This window comes from Hypanus sabinus, chromosome 29 (assembly GCF_030144855.1).
Source record: "Hypanus sabinus isolate sHypSab1 chromosome 29, sHypSab1.hap1, whole genome shotgun sequence".
In the NCBI taxonomy this organism is placed as follows: Eukaryota; Metazoa; Chordata; class Chondrichthyes; order Myliobatiformes; family Dasyatidae; genus Hypanus; species Hypanus sabinus.
Genome location: NC_082734.1, coordinates 10,596,086 through 10,615,176, shown reverse-complemented (window position 1 = coordinate 10,615,176; position 19,091 = coordinate 10,596,086). Strand labels below are relative to the sequence as shown.

The window sequence follows — 19,091 nt, the reverse complement described above, 5'->3', positions numbered from 1 at the left end:
CAGCAGACACCTTCGGAGAGCACCACACTTGGCTCGAGTGATTGTACTACTGAAACACGGGCAGATTCTCCATCGATATTACAACAGTTGGAATAACGGAATTCAAACAGAAGTTAATTGCCAAGAAAAGTTTAATAGCCAACTTTTCTCCAACTTTTTTTATCTTACATATGAAGGCCACAAAAACCAATAGCAATTTCATATTTAAACAAATTGATGGAAATTTTTACTGAAACATAGGAGTTAGAGCAGGAGCAGGCCAGATGTATCCTGGGACCTGCTCTGAAACAATGTGTATTATTTTCTTTTAAGTACCACAACACAAAGTAGATGATGATAATATCTGTCAAGTAGAAATGTATAATTTTATTTTTCTGTGGCCTGAGAATTTTGAAACAAAAGAATCCTTACAATTACCCAAAACATAGTGTTTATTATACAGCTTAGCAATTTTTCTCCCTCTCAAATACAAGGGGTAAGAAACAGTGACAAGATGGTAATATCACAGAAATACGTACTGATTTAATTCGTGCCTGCAATCATGCCAGGTTCTGTGTTAGCTATCTTTAAATTTATTTTGATTTCTAAAGTGCAGAGGCAGTAGAGATACGCACGTTTGGAGCCCCTGTTGGACATCTGCTGATTGCTCAGGGACTCTATTTCCCTGTTGACTTCAGTTAATGGGGAAAGAGAAGCGAAGATGATCTGGGAACTGCCGAGTCACCTCTCCGAACATATTAACCTAATGACTGTCCCCTCCTAAAATGAGGGGATCAATGTTAACCCCAGCATCTAAATCAAGAGACTGAATGCCTGAGTGCATTTCCTTCTAGCTCAGTGTTATGGTCTGTGCCAATATAAAAGATAAAGGCGTTGACACTTCGGTCACATCCAGAAATGCTGGGTTTCTGCAACAAAAGACTCAGATTTATAGGCACTACTCGTCAGGTTTGAGAAAAAACAACTCTTCATTACTTAACAGATCTTTCCTTCAACATAAATCTTCTCGCAACAATTCCTCCAAACCTTACATAAACCGTTCCTACCTCCCACCCCAACATAATGTACAATACCAACTCATCCTATATAGATCACCATTTCCAATCCGCAGATATCATCTCCTGAACGCAATCTACTGATACCATCTCTATAATCCCTTCAATGTACAGAGACCACGTGCAGAAGAGCTTCCACGTTGTCCTCAGAGCATACAACCTTCACATTCTGTCACCAAAGCTTGCCCTTTTTAATCTAATCAATATCACCTCCAGATTGACAACTTAGAAACAAGACAGGACCTACCAAACTTTCCACCTCTACTAGCTAGAAGAACAAGCAATAGAAACACCAAGGTTGTCCTCCAAGACACAGACATCGACCTGATAATACCTCACTGTTCCTTCAATGTCACTAGATCACGTGCTTGAACTCTCTCCTTACACCATAGTCACTATCACGCCTCAAGGACTGCAGCATTTAGGAGGGCAGGATACCATCACCTTTGCAAGGACAAACAAATGCTGGCTCAGCCTGCAAAGCCCATATTGTTCAAATTAAACTGCGCGCGCGCGCGCACACACACACTTACATACACACGCACACACCCTTACATGTGCAAAAGCAGATTCACCCCCTATTCTTCCAGAAACTGACAGTGCTAATCTGATCAAGCACAAGGAGTCTTCCCATTTAAGTGACAGTAACATGAGGGAAAAGGGATTGAGAAGGTATTGAAAAGATAGAAGTTGCAGTTCTCTCTTCATTTTCAGCTAAGTTAGAAAAAAACCCCTTCAGGAACAGAGTTAGAACAATGGCTGGTATATGGAACAAATAAACGATCTTTCCCAATGATAATGAGACCAGCCGTTCAGAAGGTTTCAGTTGTCAATATAAATCCTGTTGTTGAAGAGAGAAAGCATTGACATGATAACGATGATTCCTGGCCAATATGTTTGCTTCAACTAAAACTAGATTGTACCAGCAGCAGATGATGAACATCCACTTCCTCTTGGGCTTGATAGTTCCGAGAGGTTTTCAGATTTGGATTTATTGCTACTGTCTAGATGTTGGCTTCTTATTGAAATGTCAGTAGTGCAGTTAACCCAATTGTTCTGCTTTTCCCTCTCTCTCTGCTGCTCCAAACAAGCTTCAATGAAATCTTTTCCACGTCTGGCTGCTTGATCATTCCTTAACCTCAAGTGACAATAAGCCCAAATCTTTAAAAACTTCATGAGAAACAAACTAATGACCTGGGTCCATTACACTGAATCCTGAATGACTCAAGGCCCACACAGACACTTAGAAAACACTGCTTAGCTCAACCAGCTGAGTCTAAGCAGCAGCCTTACTCTGGGATTGACTCTACACACTGTTGCTCTGATAATAAACTGCTAGATGAAGGGGGGTGAACGGACAAAGTTATTGCTTTCTAGAGCGTTAGCTCAAGGGCATGCAAACATCTCTCACCGTTGTTGAATTTGCTCATCAGAAGCTGGGTCAGAGGAGTGAACCAAGGGAACTCCCTTCTCTGTGGGTTTTCTTCAAAATACACATCATTATCTAACCAAATCAAGTTAAATCCTCTGGGTATCTCATTCTATCTTTAGCTCTCAGTAAACAGAGGCAAATTTAAAAAGTGTGAAGTGGAGGAATCACTGGGTTCTTCAGTGTCATCCCTTCTATATTTCACAAGACTGCACTGACTGTGAAACACCTCAGGGCAACCCAAGGTTGGGAAAGCTACTATAGAAATGTACATTTTGGATGTTAATGGGAGGGTTCTAATTTACCCAAATAAGCAGTCATTTTTGAACCACATAATGCGGTCTTCGTGTGCATCTTGATGCATTTCTCTACTCTGTCATCTTCTGTCCATTAATGTGTGGGTTCAAGTCCATCTGGAAGATCAGAATATTGAAGGACAGAAGGATCATGATTTTCAATGTCCTCTGATCACTCCTGAGACATAATTTTGTTGTGTATTTGGATAGTACTGAGAGGATTTTAATTTGCAGTCATTTTGGAAGGACACTGTCCACAAATTACTGACTGAAGGACAAGACATTAACAGTGCCAATTCCAGGGAAGCCTGCCCCAGAGTGCCCATGTACCCAGTCGGAAGGGCGAGCCTCATTAAAAACAAAACAATGTCTGCAGCCAAGTGTGGCTTGACTGATGAGCATTACCCATGTTTCTCAATCTTCTGAAGACAATTGACATCCAAGGAAATTTGCCCCAGCTGCTACTGGAGAGGCATCATTCCAAAATTGCACCATTTAACCAGAATCTTAAAAAGAAACTCAACATGACCTAGGGAATCCAAATTCACCAAGTCACACTATCCATAGGACAAGGCAAAGCAAGAAGCAGAGATGATTCTTCTCGCCCTTGATGTAGCCGGACTTGACAGAATATGGAGGAGGGAAACACATGGGCAGATCAGGTGTCCGACCTACTGACAAACCCTACTAGTGCAAATATACACCCTTAACCTCTAGAATTATTCCATTCAGCCTGCAGCTCTTGATGACTACCTGCAGCTACAGTGATTCAGCTCCAATATGGCATATACATTTACTTAAATTAGATAAAAAATCTTCAACTTCTGTGACTTTAGAAACTCTATCGATGGATTGTCAAAACGTTTTTTAAGGTGCCAAAAGTGTGCCTAATTGTTCTATGCGACATATTATCGCATCTTCCCACATTATTTTGGTAGATGGTAGACAAAGTTCTAAGTTCTGATTTTTGTTGTTGACTGTCCTCTGATATGGCTTTGAGCTAGGGGATTGATGACAAGTTCTGACCCAGCCCTTCAAGCCAAGATCGGTTGACTTTATACTCTGTGTGGCAGGGATTTAAATCTCGTGGGGGTATGTAGGGGACCTACCCATCCTTGGAGATGGACGTCACCTAGTGTGAAGTACTTCAAGTAACGGGGCACTTGAATTGCACAGAAAAACTCATAGGCAGTAACGCGCTACACATTTTTAAACAAGCTACAAAGCAATTAGAAACCCTTTATCAACAGGATCCCAACTGTGCCCTCTACTCTTGACCAGATTGTCAATGCGGCCACCAAAGTTTAGTGTCCATTTTAAGAAACAAAGAGCCAAAACAATTTAAAACTTGATTTGTCACTAAGTCTGAGTGCAAAGGCCAAATGGACAAAAAAAGGGACAATTTTGGCCAACGTAAGCATTCTCCCAGTCATCTATATATTAGTAACACCATTGGCAATAATCTCTTTTTGGTTTCCTAATGTTACAGCAAGTGTTTAGAAATCTAATCCTTTTTAATTCTCAACTAGAGAACATTAGCAAGCTGTGCAGGGGCAGAAATACAAAATCATGCATCAACTCTGAAGATTTATCACAGTAGTTGTTTTTCTCTCTCATTCTCTTTCCGGAGATGCTGCCCAAAACGCTGAGAGCTTGCAGCATCTTCTGTGTTTCTTCGAAAATTCTCCAGAACAGGGGTTCCCAACCTGGGGTCAATGGATTGGCCATTGGCATAAAAAAAGGTTGGGAACCCCTGCTATAGGAGAAGGAGCCTAGTGAGACATTAATGGGAAGGGGAGCATGCTGCTCAATTGAATTTTTGCTTTAATTTAGCCTTGGCCCCAGAGGTCAAGTGTTACCTGGCCTGCCTTAATCTTGTACTACCTTTTGATATTTATACTTTATACACTCTTTCTTTACTAAAGCAACAAGACAAAAACAAAACACTTATTGTCCCTCATCAAGTTGTCCCACACAGAGTAGTTTATATATATAATTTTTGTTTAAAAAAAGCACCAGCTCTTGTGTAGGATACTTTAGGCCACCGAATCACTTTAAGATATGCAGACCTGAAATAAAATGTACTTTTTTCCTCTGATAAAATTTTCTTTATGTATTGTGTTTGAAAGTTCGGATCTGTCCATCGAATGCAGAGCTGTAGTGGCTACAAAAACAGGTTTGATTGAGATTCCTCACATCACCCGTCTATCCTCCAGCTCTGGTGAACTTCCACCTCCTCGCTTACGACTAAGAGAAGTTCGCAGTTCTTCCCCCTTAGTTGGTGTTTCAGGAACTTCCTGTGGAAGGATTAAAAACACAGAATTGGACATTTGTGGAAAAAAGATTCTCAAGGTTATAGTTGAAACTGAAAAAAGGCTATCGCATAATTATTACATCAGCTGCAAATCTTATTTTTGCACTTTATAGTGCAATTCTCCCAAAGAAGAAGCTCACATTTTTCCCTCCCTCCAATGTTTTTTATCTTCGGTCTGTACAGACTGATGGGCCAAATGGATCTTGCAGCAGGTCTACTATTTGTGCCATTGTGTCAAGGAGATGGCGTCAATGCTCAGTTGGCTAAATCCCTCTAACTGTAAATATCCCCACCGTGTTCGCTCGGCAGAACAACGGTCACAGGGTCTGGACTATATACATATATGTGTTCCGTGACTGTATTACTGATATCCTATGCTTGCTTACTATCTTGTACATGTGAGGAGTAGGCCTCAAACTGTGGTGTCATGTTTACAGTGCCGGGAGAAAGGTGTCAGAGCCGGTGTGCTCCACCGGAGGCAGTGTTGAGCAGAGTCCAGGCTGGACTCGATGCTGCCCCCCAGTGTTCGCTCGGCAGAAGACGAGCTCTGTCAGATGTTGGATGGCTTGAGTCTGGACTTTTGTTGTATCTTTCTACCTTATATGTTTTCTGTGTGCTTTGTTCTGTGTGTGACTGCTGGTACTGTTGTTTTGTACCTTAATCCCTAAACTTGAATTGAATATACACTCAGTGGCCACTTTATCAGGTACAGGAGTGGAAACCGGTGAGGTCTTCTGCTGCCGTAGCCCATTCACTTCAAGGTTCGACATGTTGTGCGTTCAGAGATGCTCCTCTGCAAGCCACTGTTGTAGCTTGCAGTTACTTGAGTTGCCTGTTAGCTTGAAACAGTCTAGCCATTCTCCTCTGACCTCTCTCATTAACAAAGTGTTTTCACCCACAGAACCGAGGCTCACTGGATTTTTTTTTGCACCCTTCTCAGTAAATTCTAGAGATGGTTATGTGTGAAAATCCCAACAGATCAGCTTAAACCGCATCATCTGGCACCAACAGTCATTCCACGATCAGAGTAACTTAATCACATTTCTCCCCCATTCTGATGTTTGGTCTGAACAATAGCTGAACTGCTTAACCACGTCTGCATGCTTTTATGCATTGAGTTGTTGTGACACAACAGGCCGATTAGACACTTGCATCAATGAGTGGGTGTACCTAATAAAGTGGCGGCTCAATGATGTCACCTTTAAGACTAGGCCTGACCCAGGTGACAAGGAGATCACTTTATGTTCAACATAACCCCATTCTCTCGCCAAAGCCATCATTTACTGCTCTGCCCGTGACCCTCACCTGAGCTCGTCCTCGTTGCCAATCTGGTCTGGCAATTTCAGCTTCGAGTCAAGGTTGTAGTAGATTCCTGCGACCTCACGTACACCGATCCAGTGCTGCCGTTTGAGGGGAAGTTTCACGGGACCCCAACACAAACTGGACGGGATGTTCATGATAAAGCCCATCACATTTGACAAGGCGATAGTATTAACATCTCTGGAACAAAAAAGAAAGCAAATATTTCAGGAGGCAAAGGAACACAATTAAGAGCTGTTCTAGGAACACCAAGCTCTTTGGGATGCTTGACCGCGTCTTAAGATGGTTTCTTTTACTAATATTTTGACTGTGACATTTTCAAAGAGTAGGTGGTTTCCTGTAAAACTAGCAAACAAAAAGTAACAGTAGTGTCAAAAGAGAGCCATTGCAGAGTTTTGAAAGGACCTTTTGGTTACAGAAACATTCACTAACAGACAGCTGTAGTCATCTTCAGCAACGTACATTTATAATGAACACTGATAGGTTAATCTGCAAAACTACAATCTGTTGTGCTTGAAAACTACCGAGATCAGAAGGTTCATAAGAACATAAAATACAGGAGCAGAATTAGGCCATTTGGCCCATCGGGTCTGCTCTGCCATTTCATCATGGCTGATCCATTTTTCCTCTCTGCCCCAATCTCTGGCTTCTCCTGCATCCATTCATACCTTGACCAATCAGGAATCTATCAACCTCTGCCTTAAATATACCCAATGTCTTAGCCTCCACAGCTGCCTGTGGCAACAAATTCCACAGATTCACCACTCTCTGGCTAAAGAAATTCCTCCTCATCTCTGTTCTAAACTGAAGTTGTATCCTCTGGACTCACCATATGAAACATTCTCTCCATATCTACTCTACAGGTTTTAATTAGGTCACGCTTCATTTTTATGAATTCTAGCGAATACAGGCCCAGAGCTATCAAATGTTCTTCATGTGACAAACCATTCCAATCCTAGAATCATCTTTGTGAAGCAAACAAGAGGAAATCTGCAGATGCTGGAAATTCAAGCAACACGCACAAAATGCTGGTGGAACGCAGCAGACCAGGAAGCATCTATAGGGAGAAGCGCTGTCGGTGTATTAGGCCGAGACCCTTCGTCAGGACTAACTGGAAGGAAAGATAGTAAAAGATTTGAAAGTAGGAGGGGGAAATGCAAAATGATAGAAGACCAGAGGGGGTGGGGTGAAGCTGAGAGCCGGAAAAGTGATTGGCAAAAGGGATACAGTGCTGGAGAAGGGAAAGGATCATGGGACAGGAGGCCTAGGGAGAAAGAAAGGGGGTGGGGGAGCATCAGAGGGAGATGGAGAACAGGTAGACTGATGGGCAGAGAGAAAAAAAGAGGGGGGAGAAAACTAAATATATCAGGGATGGGGTAAGAAGGGGAGGAGGGGCATTAACGGAAGTTAGAGAAGTCAATGTTCATGCCATCAGGTTGGAGGCTACCCAGCTGTTATATAAGGTGTTGTTCCTCCAACCTGAGAGTGGCTTCATCTTGATAGTAGAAGCTGCCCTAGACAGACATATCAAAATGGGAATGGGATGTGGAATTAAAATGTGTGGCCACTGGGAGATCCTGCTTTCTCTGGCAGACAGAGTAGGTGTTCAGCGAAACGGTCTCCCAGTCTGCGTTGGGTCTCACCAATATATAAAAGGCCACACCGGGAGCACCAGACACAGTATACCATACCGGCTGACTCACAGGTGAAGTGACACCTCACTTGTAAGGACTGTCTGGGGCCCTGAATGGTGGTGAGGGAGGAAGTGTAAGGGCAGGTGTAGCACTCCGCTTACAAGGATAAGTGCCAGGAGGGAGATCGGTGGGAAGGGATGGGGGGGTAACGAATGGACAAGGGAGACGCGTAGGGAGGTTCATTTTTGTGAACCTCCTTTGAATCTTCTCCAGTGTCAGCACATCCTTTCTTAGGTAAGGGGCCCAAAGCTGTTCACAATACTCACCAGTACCTTATAAAGCCTCAACATTAGAGTTTGCAGATTGTAACTAGTCGAATTGTCAAAACTTAATTATCGACCTTTAGGAGAGGAAATAGGTTATTTCCATATGTCATAGCTTTGTCTGAAAAGTGATCATCATGTGGGTTCCCGGAACAGAGATTAATGATGTGTCATGTTTGCTCTGATTAAAGTTACAAGTCTTTGGGCTTTGTGAGTGAGTAAAACTAATACCATATGACTTTACTGTTGTGTGCTGATGTGAAGAACAGGAGACCCTATGCGCCTATGAAGCCAGGAAGGAACACAATGGGATACAGGCTGAGGGTCAGTCCTGAGCTAGAGAGACGGAGACCCTGAGAACCTTGGCATAATAAACCCTACTGATAGCTGCAGAACTGGCATTACTCTGGACTGCAGCAGCAACTCTTTCCTCTGGAGTTATCGTCATTATTATTACGTGCTGTGTCGTACGACGTGGGTGGTCATGGTCTTCCCTTGACCATGCTTGTTCTTGGTAGATTTTTCTACAGAAAGTGGTTTGTCATCGCCTTCTTCTGGGCAGTGTCTTTACAAGGTCTCCATCCCATCACTGTGCCTCACTACCTCTGCAAGTTAAGACCTTTCTCCTCCCCTCATTTTTCCACTTCTGTTAAGTAGAAATTTCAACAGTATCTCCGGCTTTTTTTTAAATTTCAGATTTCCATCATCTTTGCTTTTCAGTTACAAGTCCTCAGGCGCAGGTTGGCTTCCATTTCGGCAAGGTTCAGTTTTAATTTTGCATCTTAGTACAGAGATTGCATTAGACTAGCAAACATCCAACTAGAATTACTCTCACTGTCACCTCGAGATAATGGATTGACCACATAGGAGCAAGACGAGGAGAAACCTCTTCATGTAGATCTTTACAGAGTTGTCCAGCTGGGGGTGGGGGGGGGGCAGGTTGATACAGCTCTGGACACAGAATGGATGAGGAAATATGCTTGAGTCACAGAATTGGAAGTTTCAGGAAAGTATGACTTAATGCTTTTCATATGCTCATATGGTCTAGTGTACAGCAACTGGGAAGACATCAGCAGTGATTCAGGGGTTTCAGGATTATAGATAAGGAAACAGGTTCACTACCCAGCCTCCAACAAATAACAATGGCCACTTAGAAGCTGGAGGCTATCTGCCCTGATGAATCATCGATAAAGTAACGCAAACCAACTTTCAGAGCCCAAATGTAGGTTCTCAGAACCCTGACGCAGAGTTAACATTTTGAGCACATTACAAATGCTTGCATCATTTCCAGATGAGCCCTACAGTGACAGTGACGCTGCTGCCGACTTTTATCTTAACAAGGGCACAAAAAGCCTTCAGTAAAACAATTTACATCAGCTACTGGTCCACACCAGAGCTGGAATTTATAAAGGCGTATATTTTGTCAGGCAGAAAACCATTCTGGAGAGAAAAAGGCAGAGGGTTCATCCTGGCTTTCACAAACACTCAATATTGCAGCACTTTCACCGTGCAATTTAACACACAGTGACTCACTGTTTTTGCAAACAAATGCAGGTGTGTGTCTGTCTGTGTCTGTGTGTGTCTGTGTCTGTGTCTGTGTCTGTGTGTGTGTGTGTGTGTAGGGAGATTTTACATTCCACTCCCACCAGGGAAGAGGCTATGTAGCATCCATGTCAGGACCACTAGACTTAAAAATCAGTGACTTCCCCCAAGTCGTCACAGGCTGATCAACACCTCCATCCATAATCAACTCCACCACCACTACATACACATCACCTAGTGTCACTTTATGTAGATACTTTTATGCAGAAAAGAGTTACTCATACATTGTGTTTTATTGGACTGCTTTTGTATTTACTTTCATTTGATTTTACTGCGTTCTTTATGCTTAGTGTCTTTTTTTTAATACTGCATAGAATCTGGGGGTTACAATCATTTTGTTCTCCATTACACTCATGTTCTGAAGAATCACAATAAACATTCTTGAATCTTGATCTTGAATTGTGATACCAGAATCAGGTTTAATATCACCAGCATATGTTGTGAAATTTGCTACCTTAACAGCAGCAGTACAATGCAATACATGGTAAACGTCAGGAAAAAATAAATGAATTACAGTAATATATATGTATATTAAATAGTTAAATTAAAAATAGTAGTGGAAAAATAAAGAATAATCTACTTCTGGGGCAACTTCAAGGGCGAACTCGAAACGGCGCAGCTCGATGAACACGATTAAATTTTCTCGTTTCAGACTGCTACAGCTGAGAACCACAACTGATATCACCTTCTCAATACGATAGCAAAATTAAAGAAATTACTTCAAGTGATCTGGACAAGTTCAGTAGCAATCTGTTGTGCCATTATTGTCAGTTTATAAAAAAGCATGTGCCGTCAAATGGTGACCTGTCGTATTTCCCTACGAGGCTACTGAAAGCAATTAGACCCATGATGAGCGATGATATTCGCTTCTTGTATCGAATCCCATTTGTTTCATGCATCTGTTCTAATTATACACTGCACGACCAGGATCAGATAAGTCACAGGTACTTAAATTACCAGCTTGTCCAAGCCAGACCAGAAATTGCCCTGGAATTCCTCATCAATCACTGATGTAAACATCTGGTCTTGCCGTCATGTTCCAATTTCTAAGTGGACATTGAACCCATGAACACTACTCACTAATTTTTTAATTTCTATTTTTTTTGTACTACTTATTTTAACTTAACTACTTAATAAATATACACACACACACACACACACATGCCAGTAATACTAAACCTGATTCTGATATTTTACCCTTCACAATCCTTTACCACACTACAATTTGTTGAAGAAATACTCTGATAATGTTGGAGAAATTTTGAATAATCAGGTAGCTCTGCTGTAATGCATATTAGTTTAAATATGATTGATGGATTAGGAAACACTAAGTGTGTTAGGTATTCTGCACTGGTTACAGCAAGAGTGGGAAAACCTATTTAAGCTTCTGTTTTAAAACAACTACAGGTGGCCTCTGTTTTTCGAACATTCACTTTACGACAGTTCGCTGTTACGAAAGACCGACATTAGTACCTATTTTCGCTAACCAAAGAGGATTTTCGCTTTTAGGAAAAAAAGTCGCCCGCTTTATACGTGTGCTTACCCCAAAAAGACTACCATGACCATGAAGCCTTGTGCGGGCAGTTATGTGCACATGCGTGTACGTATACATTCAATTCCCTTCACAATAAATAATCACATTTCATTAACATTTCTAATTACTAACTGTACTTGCATACTCGTCTTTCGTAAATCATATTCCTAGACTTGCAAAACTCTCTGCATCTCAGAACTCTACAATCTCTTAACATTTTAGATAATATTCTTACCTTCTGCAAATGCTCACATCTTCTAACATTTGCTAGATCTTCAAACATTCTCTTAAAATATATGAGTATCTTTGAAGCCTCCTTATGCTGTGAACATTTGCTTTCTTTGCACACGGCTTATTTACTTTCCTCTCAATCTCCTGCCTTCTCTCTTTTTAAACCTATACACTCTGATACCCACCACTGTGAGTTCACCCCATCTGTGCCCCCGACAGGAATGGCACATAGAGAGGCACATGAATATGCAGGGATAGAGGGAAATTGATATAGTGCAGGCAGATAGGTTTAGTTTAATTTGGCAGGGTAGGCCAAAGGGCCCGTTTCTGCACTGTTCTGTTCTATCTTCTATTTCACTTCGGGAGCTGGGGCACATTAGCCTGCAGCTACAACAATTTGTTCAGTACTATATTCCAGGTGATCGCAATTGTCCTGAGCTCCTTTCCAGTTCCCAATTTATTGCTATTCCTGGGATTCTAACTGTACCTCATAGTAAAGAATAATGCAAAATCTCATTTTTATTACAGTCTTATTTTGAGATATAGCACGATAACGGGCCTTTCCAATCCAATGAGCCCGCACCGCACATTTACACCCATGTGACCAATTAAACTACTAAGCCTTACGTCTTTGGAATGTGAGAAGAAACCCACTCAGTAGGGGGAAATGCACAAACTCCTGACGCACATGACAGAGTTCAACGCGGGGTTATCTGTCACCTCCTTATTGAACCATGGTGGGGGCATGGCAGCATAGTGGTTAGCATAACGCTTGACAGCACCAACAACCCGGGGTCATTCCAGCTGCGGCCTGAGAGCAGACTGTACGTTCTCCCTGTGACTGCGTGCGTTTCCTCCTGGTGCTCAGGTTTCTTCACACAGTCCAAAGAGCACGGCAACACACACACACACACACTTTCTGCTCTCGGTCCTCCGCTGACTCCAACAGATGACACAATGGAGGCAATATTTAGCTCTGTTAAAAAAACAAATCTTGAGAAAGAGTACGCCCTGTTCCTCTGAGGCCTCCACTGGTCAGGGTCAACCAAGGATGCTGCATCCTGGCTATCCATGAAGTTGATGTGCAAGCTATTACGCAAGCCAGGGCAGTACGATATGGAGAGCAAGCTGTTGCCCTTGCAGCAGACTCCCCCTCTCCATGCAGCTGATGACTCCAAAGGAACGGCAGAGACCGATACAGTTTGGCACCAGTGGCGTTGCAGGACTTGCCAGTTCAGCGTTGAGCTCAACATAGGGCTGCCTAAGAGACTCCAGCTCTGGACTATTCCCCCTCAGGGTTTACTCCCAAATGCTACCCCATGAGAGGGTATAGCTGCAAGGCAGCAAAGGTTTGAGATCAGAGCTTTCCTTCTCGGATGAGATGCCAACCACAGGTGACGAACCCTATCAACCTTTTTCCTATATACTGTAATACAACAAGTACTTCAGTAGTGAAGAATGATGCCACATTGATGGCTTGGAGATTAAAGTTGGTTCCAACTTTGAGAAAGAATGAAATATGAATGAATTATATTTTTCACATCTTTGGGATGTCTTAAAGCACTTTAACAGACAGCAAATTAGTTTTTAAAAAAACCATCCATTATCATTACACAGAGCACAGTCCCACAATAAGCAAGGACATAAATGGTAGATAAGTAATCTTAATGACATCAGTGGGAACTAAACATGTCAAAAGAACTGACCACTGACTAGCTTGTTGGTTATTAGAATAAGATTGGGAGTAAGGGGTTGTACAGATATAATCAACAAGATCATTACTAAACTTCTGCTTTAACTCTATTTCTTGTCTGACACCCTCAATACGCTTGGTGCACAAGTAAATTAACAACCTCACAGCAGATTATATTCAAAAGCCTTCAGGGCATAGCTTTCCTACAATTCGCAACATTTAATAAAGAAATATTTCCTTAACTGAACTAGGGTTGGTTCATCTAAGAGACTACACCCACTGGTTGAGGACTGCCCTGAAGTGCGAACTCGAACTACGAGTGAAGTCGGGACACAAGATCTTCCCGTCAACCCTACCTTCGTTTGTCCCACCAAACTGCTTCGTAACCTTTCGTTTGAAGAGCAGCCATGATCACATTGACATCGTAGTTTCCTGTTCCCAGCATACTTTTCTTATGTGGCGTTACCATGGTATTTGGAGACAACCTGTCACACAAAAGTAAAGTTAACCTTGAAAAGATATGAAGAGAAAGACTTACACTTCTATAGTGTCCTCAATATCCCACCCAAAGGCTCACAAAAGGTTTTAAAGACAATTATGAACTTTAACTGCAATCACCACTGTATCATATGAAACAACCCAGCCAATTTAAGCACAGCAAGCTTTTACAAATGGTAATGGGATAATTGTTTGTAGAATCTCAGAAGGTGACGGGAGGGGGCATAGGAGTGAAATATTCCAGTTAGTTGAGTGGTGTAACAGCAACAACCTTGCACTCACTGTCAGTAAGGCCAAAGAGCTGATTGTGGACTTCAGAAAGGGTAAGACAGAGAACACACACCAGTCCTCACAGAGGGGTCAGAAGTGGAGAGAGTGAGCAATTTCAAGTTCCTAGGTGTAAATATCTGAGGACCTAACCTGGACCCAACAAATCAATGCAGCTATAAAGAAGGCACGACAGCAGCTATACTTCTTTAGAAATTTGAGATTTGGCATGTCATCAAAAACACTTGCAAATTTCTACAGATGTACTGTGGAGACCATTCTAAAACACAGCACATTCCCTCGTCACATTGCTGGTGATATGAAACCTGATTCTGATAATTGAACAATGCGTTTTCAGTATTGTTGAAAGGAGGATAATAAATATTGACCCCTAGAGAGCAGTGTAAACTCCACTGTGAAACCATACTTTCCATCATTGAACAATTATTTTGTTCTCATTTACACACGTACTGGAAATGACATTAAACAATCTTGAAATCTAATACGATCCTTCTTAAGTGCATCTGAAGAGCAAATAGGGACTTGGATCAATGTCTCTTCTGGAGGGCAGCATGTCAAACAGTGCTGCACTTCGGCTGGAATTTCATGCGCATCTCTCTGGTACTGAATAAGGTAGCAAAATATCCCCATAGTTAATGGTGAGGACTGATATTACGGGCTCTGGAGTTCAGAAGAGTAACGGTCACTTTGAAATCACAAATTAATTCACAGTGAAACAAATAGTTTACAAGGCCCGTCAGAGTAGAACTGAGAGGATGAATGGGGAATCTAAAACTGAGGGCACAGCATGAGGCTATGAAGTTAACCGTTAAAGATCCTGCTGGGGAAATCGTTCTTCATGTAGGGTGTTGAGTGTCTTTGGAAATTCGTAACCAGAGCTGCAGAAAGTTGTGAACACACTCAGCTTCATCATGGGCACTAGCATCTGTAGCATCTAGGGCATCTTCAAGGAGCAATGCCTCAAAAAGGTGGCATCCATCATTAATTACCTTCATCACCCAAGGGCATGCCCCCTTCTCTTCCCTTCGGGGAGGAGGTACAGAAACCTGAAGGCACACACTCATTGATTCAGGAACAGCTTTTTCTCTCTGCCATCCGATTTCTGAATGGACATTGAACCCACGAACATTACCTCAGTACATTTTTCTTTCTTTCTTTTTCAATCTTTTTATTAAATTTCATATATAAAAAAAAACAACACATAATAATGAATAGATTACAGATTCAATAAACTTGAGATTACATTAGTAATAGGATAATAATATCCTATTAAAACATCCATCAACAAAAGGTACATAAATCAATCAAGTCTATATAAATATATATGAAAAAAAAACAAAAATAATCATCGAAAAAAGAAAAAAAAAATTGAAATTATATATGAGAAAAAATATATATTGAAAAAAAATACTAAACTAAAACTAACATGGGCAATAATAGCACTTTATAAATATATGAAGGTGTCAAGAAAAGAACTCCGGAACTCCATACCTGAACAAGTAGAGAAAAGGATCTGAAATAGGCCAAATTAATTCATATGAAAGTGTCAAATAAATGGTCCCCAAGTTTCTTCAAATTTAATTGAAGAATCAAAGATAGTGCTTCTGATTTTTTCCAAACTCAAATAAGAAATAGTTTGGGAAAACCACTGAAATGTAGTAGGAGGATTTACTTCTTTCCAGTTTTGTAATATAGACCTTCTGGCAATTAATGTTACAAAGGCAATCATTCGTCTGATTGAAGGGGAAAGCTGATTGCCATCTTCATTTAGTATACCGAAAATTGCAGTAATAAAATGGGGTTGTAAATCGATATTCCATACTGAGGAAATGACATCAAAAATGTCCTTCCAATAGTTATGTAAAGTGGGACATGTCCAAAACATGTGAGTCAATGAAGCCACTTCTAAGTGACATCTGTCACATTGAGGATTAATATGCGAATAAAATCGGGCAAGCTTATCTTTAGACATATAAGCTCTATGTACAATTTTAAATTGTATTAAAGCATGTTTAGCACAAATAGAGGAGGAATTAACCATTTGTAAAATTTTTTCCCATTTATCTGTTGATATATTACATCGAAGTTCTTTTTCCCATTCTTGTCTAATTCTATCCGATATTTCTGGCTGTATCTTCATAATCATGTTATAAATAAAAGCTACTAATCCCTTCTGACAAGGATTAAAAGTAAAAATCAAATCTAAAAAATCCGATGGAGTTGAATTAGGAAAAGATGGAAGAATTTTATGTAAGAAATTTCTAATTTGTAAGTATCTAAAAAAAATTAGATTTAGGTAATTCAAATTTGTTGGATAGTTGATCAAAAGACATCAAAGTACCTTCAAAAAAAAGATCACAAAAACATTTTATACCTTTCCTTTTCCATATACTAAAAGCTTGATCTGTCAATGAAGGTTTAAAAAAAAAATTACATAAAATAGGGCTGTCCAGAGCAAAGTTTTTCAGATTAAAGAATTTGCGAAATTGAAACCAAATTCGTAGTGTATGTTTAACAACAGGGTTAGATATCTGTTTATTGAATTTGGCTAAATCAATAGGAAGAAAAGAACCAAGAACGGAAAATATAGAATATCCCTTAACCTCACTACATTCCAAATTTACCCACTGTGGGCACACAGATGAATCCAAATCTAGTTTCCAGTACATTAGGTTACGAATATTATTCGCCCAATAATAAAATCTAAAGTTAGAGTACATTTTTAACACACATGTACATACACACACACACACATATATATATATACACACACACACACACACACATATATATATATATACACACACACACACACACATATATATATATATATATATACACACACACACACACACTTTTATGCATTGCATTGTACTGCTGTCACAAAAACACAAATTTCACGACATCTGCCAGTGATATTAAACCAGAGTACAATTAAGGTTAAGAGACAAATGAAGTATTACAGCAAAGCCTTTAATGAATTAAAATGTGCCCTATAGATGCAGGTCAATGGGGAAGAAGATACTTAAAGAATAATAGCATTCATGGGTTGAAGGCTCCTTCCAGAACATTAACTTTACTCCATTAGATGCTGACTGCACAAATGCGTAAAAACAGCATTTTGTTTTTACATTATATTTTTCTGTTGGCAATTCAAGTGGCAGTAATATTACAAATTAACTAGTCTATACTTGTACTTTATCAAGTGACAACATTGCGTCAGCTATGTGTATGTTTCACAATTTTATGAAGAAGTACCGTGGTTTATTTAACAGGACAAACAATTCAGAAAGCATGCCCAAAGATTAGCTTTTGTGTCTACCACCATAGATACCTCCAGCAATTGGGCTTCCATCTTCCTCCACCTGAAACTTCTCTTTATCTTAGTTTTAAATGTCTTATCCCAGTTCCTCTGCATTTTCTCATTTTACTTGTATTAAGCGATGGCCGTGGACCAAGAGGTGTGACTCACAGACCAGAGGTGCTGGGACGTAAGCCAAGGCCTGATCGACCCTGGCTGAGAGCGTCTGATGTTGAAAGACCCAAAGCACCTGATGACCCCAAGTTACATCACTGGTGACGTGTCCTAGCATGTATCTCAGCATTAAAGGAAAACAAATCAACCCGGAGGGGAAAAAAACTTCAAGATTCCCAGATAAGTTGAAATGAAAACCAGTTTGATGGGGGATCAATGCTAAAATTCAATGAAGCAAACAAGCACAGGTCAAGTACCCCTTATCCAAATTGCTTGGGGCCAGAAGTGTTATGGATTTCAGATTTTGAGATAGCTTGGGATTGCCATCATTTCAGACTGAATTAACGTGCTACTGGTAAGCAGTCTACTTCATCACACATATGTACATAGAAACATAGAAAACCTACAGCACAACACAGGACCTTCAGCCCACAAAGTTGTGCCGAACATGTCCCTACCTTAGAAATTACTAGGCTTACCTATAGTCTTTTATTTTACTAAGCTCCATGTACCTATCTAAAAGTCTCTGAAAAGTCCCAATCGTATCCACCTCCACCACTGTTGCTGGCAGCCCATTCCACACACTCACCACTCTCCACTCTGAGTAAAAGAATTACCCCTGACATTCCTCTGTACCTACTCCCCAGCACCTTAAATCTGTGTCCTCTTGTGGCAACCATTTCAGCCCTGGGAAAAAGCCTCTGACTATCCACACAATCAATGCCTCTCATTATCTGGTACACCTCTATCAGGTCACCTCTCATCCTCTGTCGCTCCAAGGAGAAAAGGCCAAGTTCACACAACCTGTTCTCATAAAGCATGCTCCCCAATCCAGGCAACATCCTTGTAAATCTCCTCTGCACTCTTTCTATGGCTTCCACATCCTTCCTGTAGTGAGGTGACCAGAACTGAGCACAGTACTCCAAGTGGGGTCCGACCAGGGTCCTATATAGCTGCAATATTACCTCTCGGCTCCTAAATTCAATTTCACGATTAATGATGAGAATGTGAAAAGGGTAAGGGGTACGTGTAGAGGGGGTGGGCGAGGGGTAAGCGTAGCAAAATATGTAGACAGGACAACAGAGAGGTACGTCTTTGGGGAAGTAAGGAGAGGTAGCTAAAATAAGATGCCAGGTCAGACGTGGAGACCACAAGACAATGTGCTTGGCAAAATGTTTTAAGGATACCCATTTCAAGTGTCCTGAAGTACATCAGTATTAATTCTAGGTATTACACTTTAACCTTTGCTAAATTCTGAGTATTTCACATGCTTAGCTATGCAATAGCCAATCAATTGATGAATTCGAATCGGTAACCATATTTGCGAATGTAGTACCCTGCTTTTGGGTATAAGTATGACCTTTGTAAACCGACAAATTGGGAGTTGGCTACCTTACGC

General features: G+C 40.9%; 1 protein-coding gene across 1 annotated transcript in view; it reads right to left on the bottom strand.

Annotated features, from left to right (window-relative positions):
- Nucleotides 1-346: 346 nt before the first annotated feature.
- Nucleotides 347-19,091, bottom strand: part of josd1 (Josephin domain containing 1) — a 42,679-nt gene continuing 23,934 nt past the window's right edge. The window contains exons 2-4 of the mRNA XM_059953587.1: nt 13,788-13,916; nt 6,400-6,594; nt 347-5,077 (exon numbers count right to left, since the gene is read on the bottom strand). Coding sequence (XP_059809570.1) covers nt 4,978-5,077; nt 6,400-6,594; nt 13,788-13,916 — 424 coding nt within the window. The 3' untranslated portion in view covers nt 347-4,977. The remainder of the gene's footprint in view (nt 5,078-6,399; nt 6,595-13,787; nt 13,917-19,091) is intronic.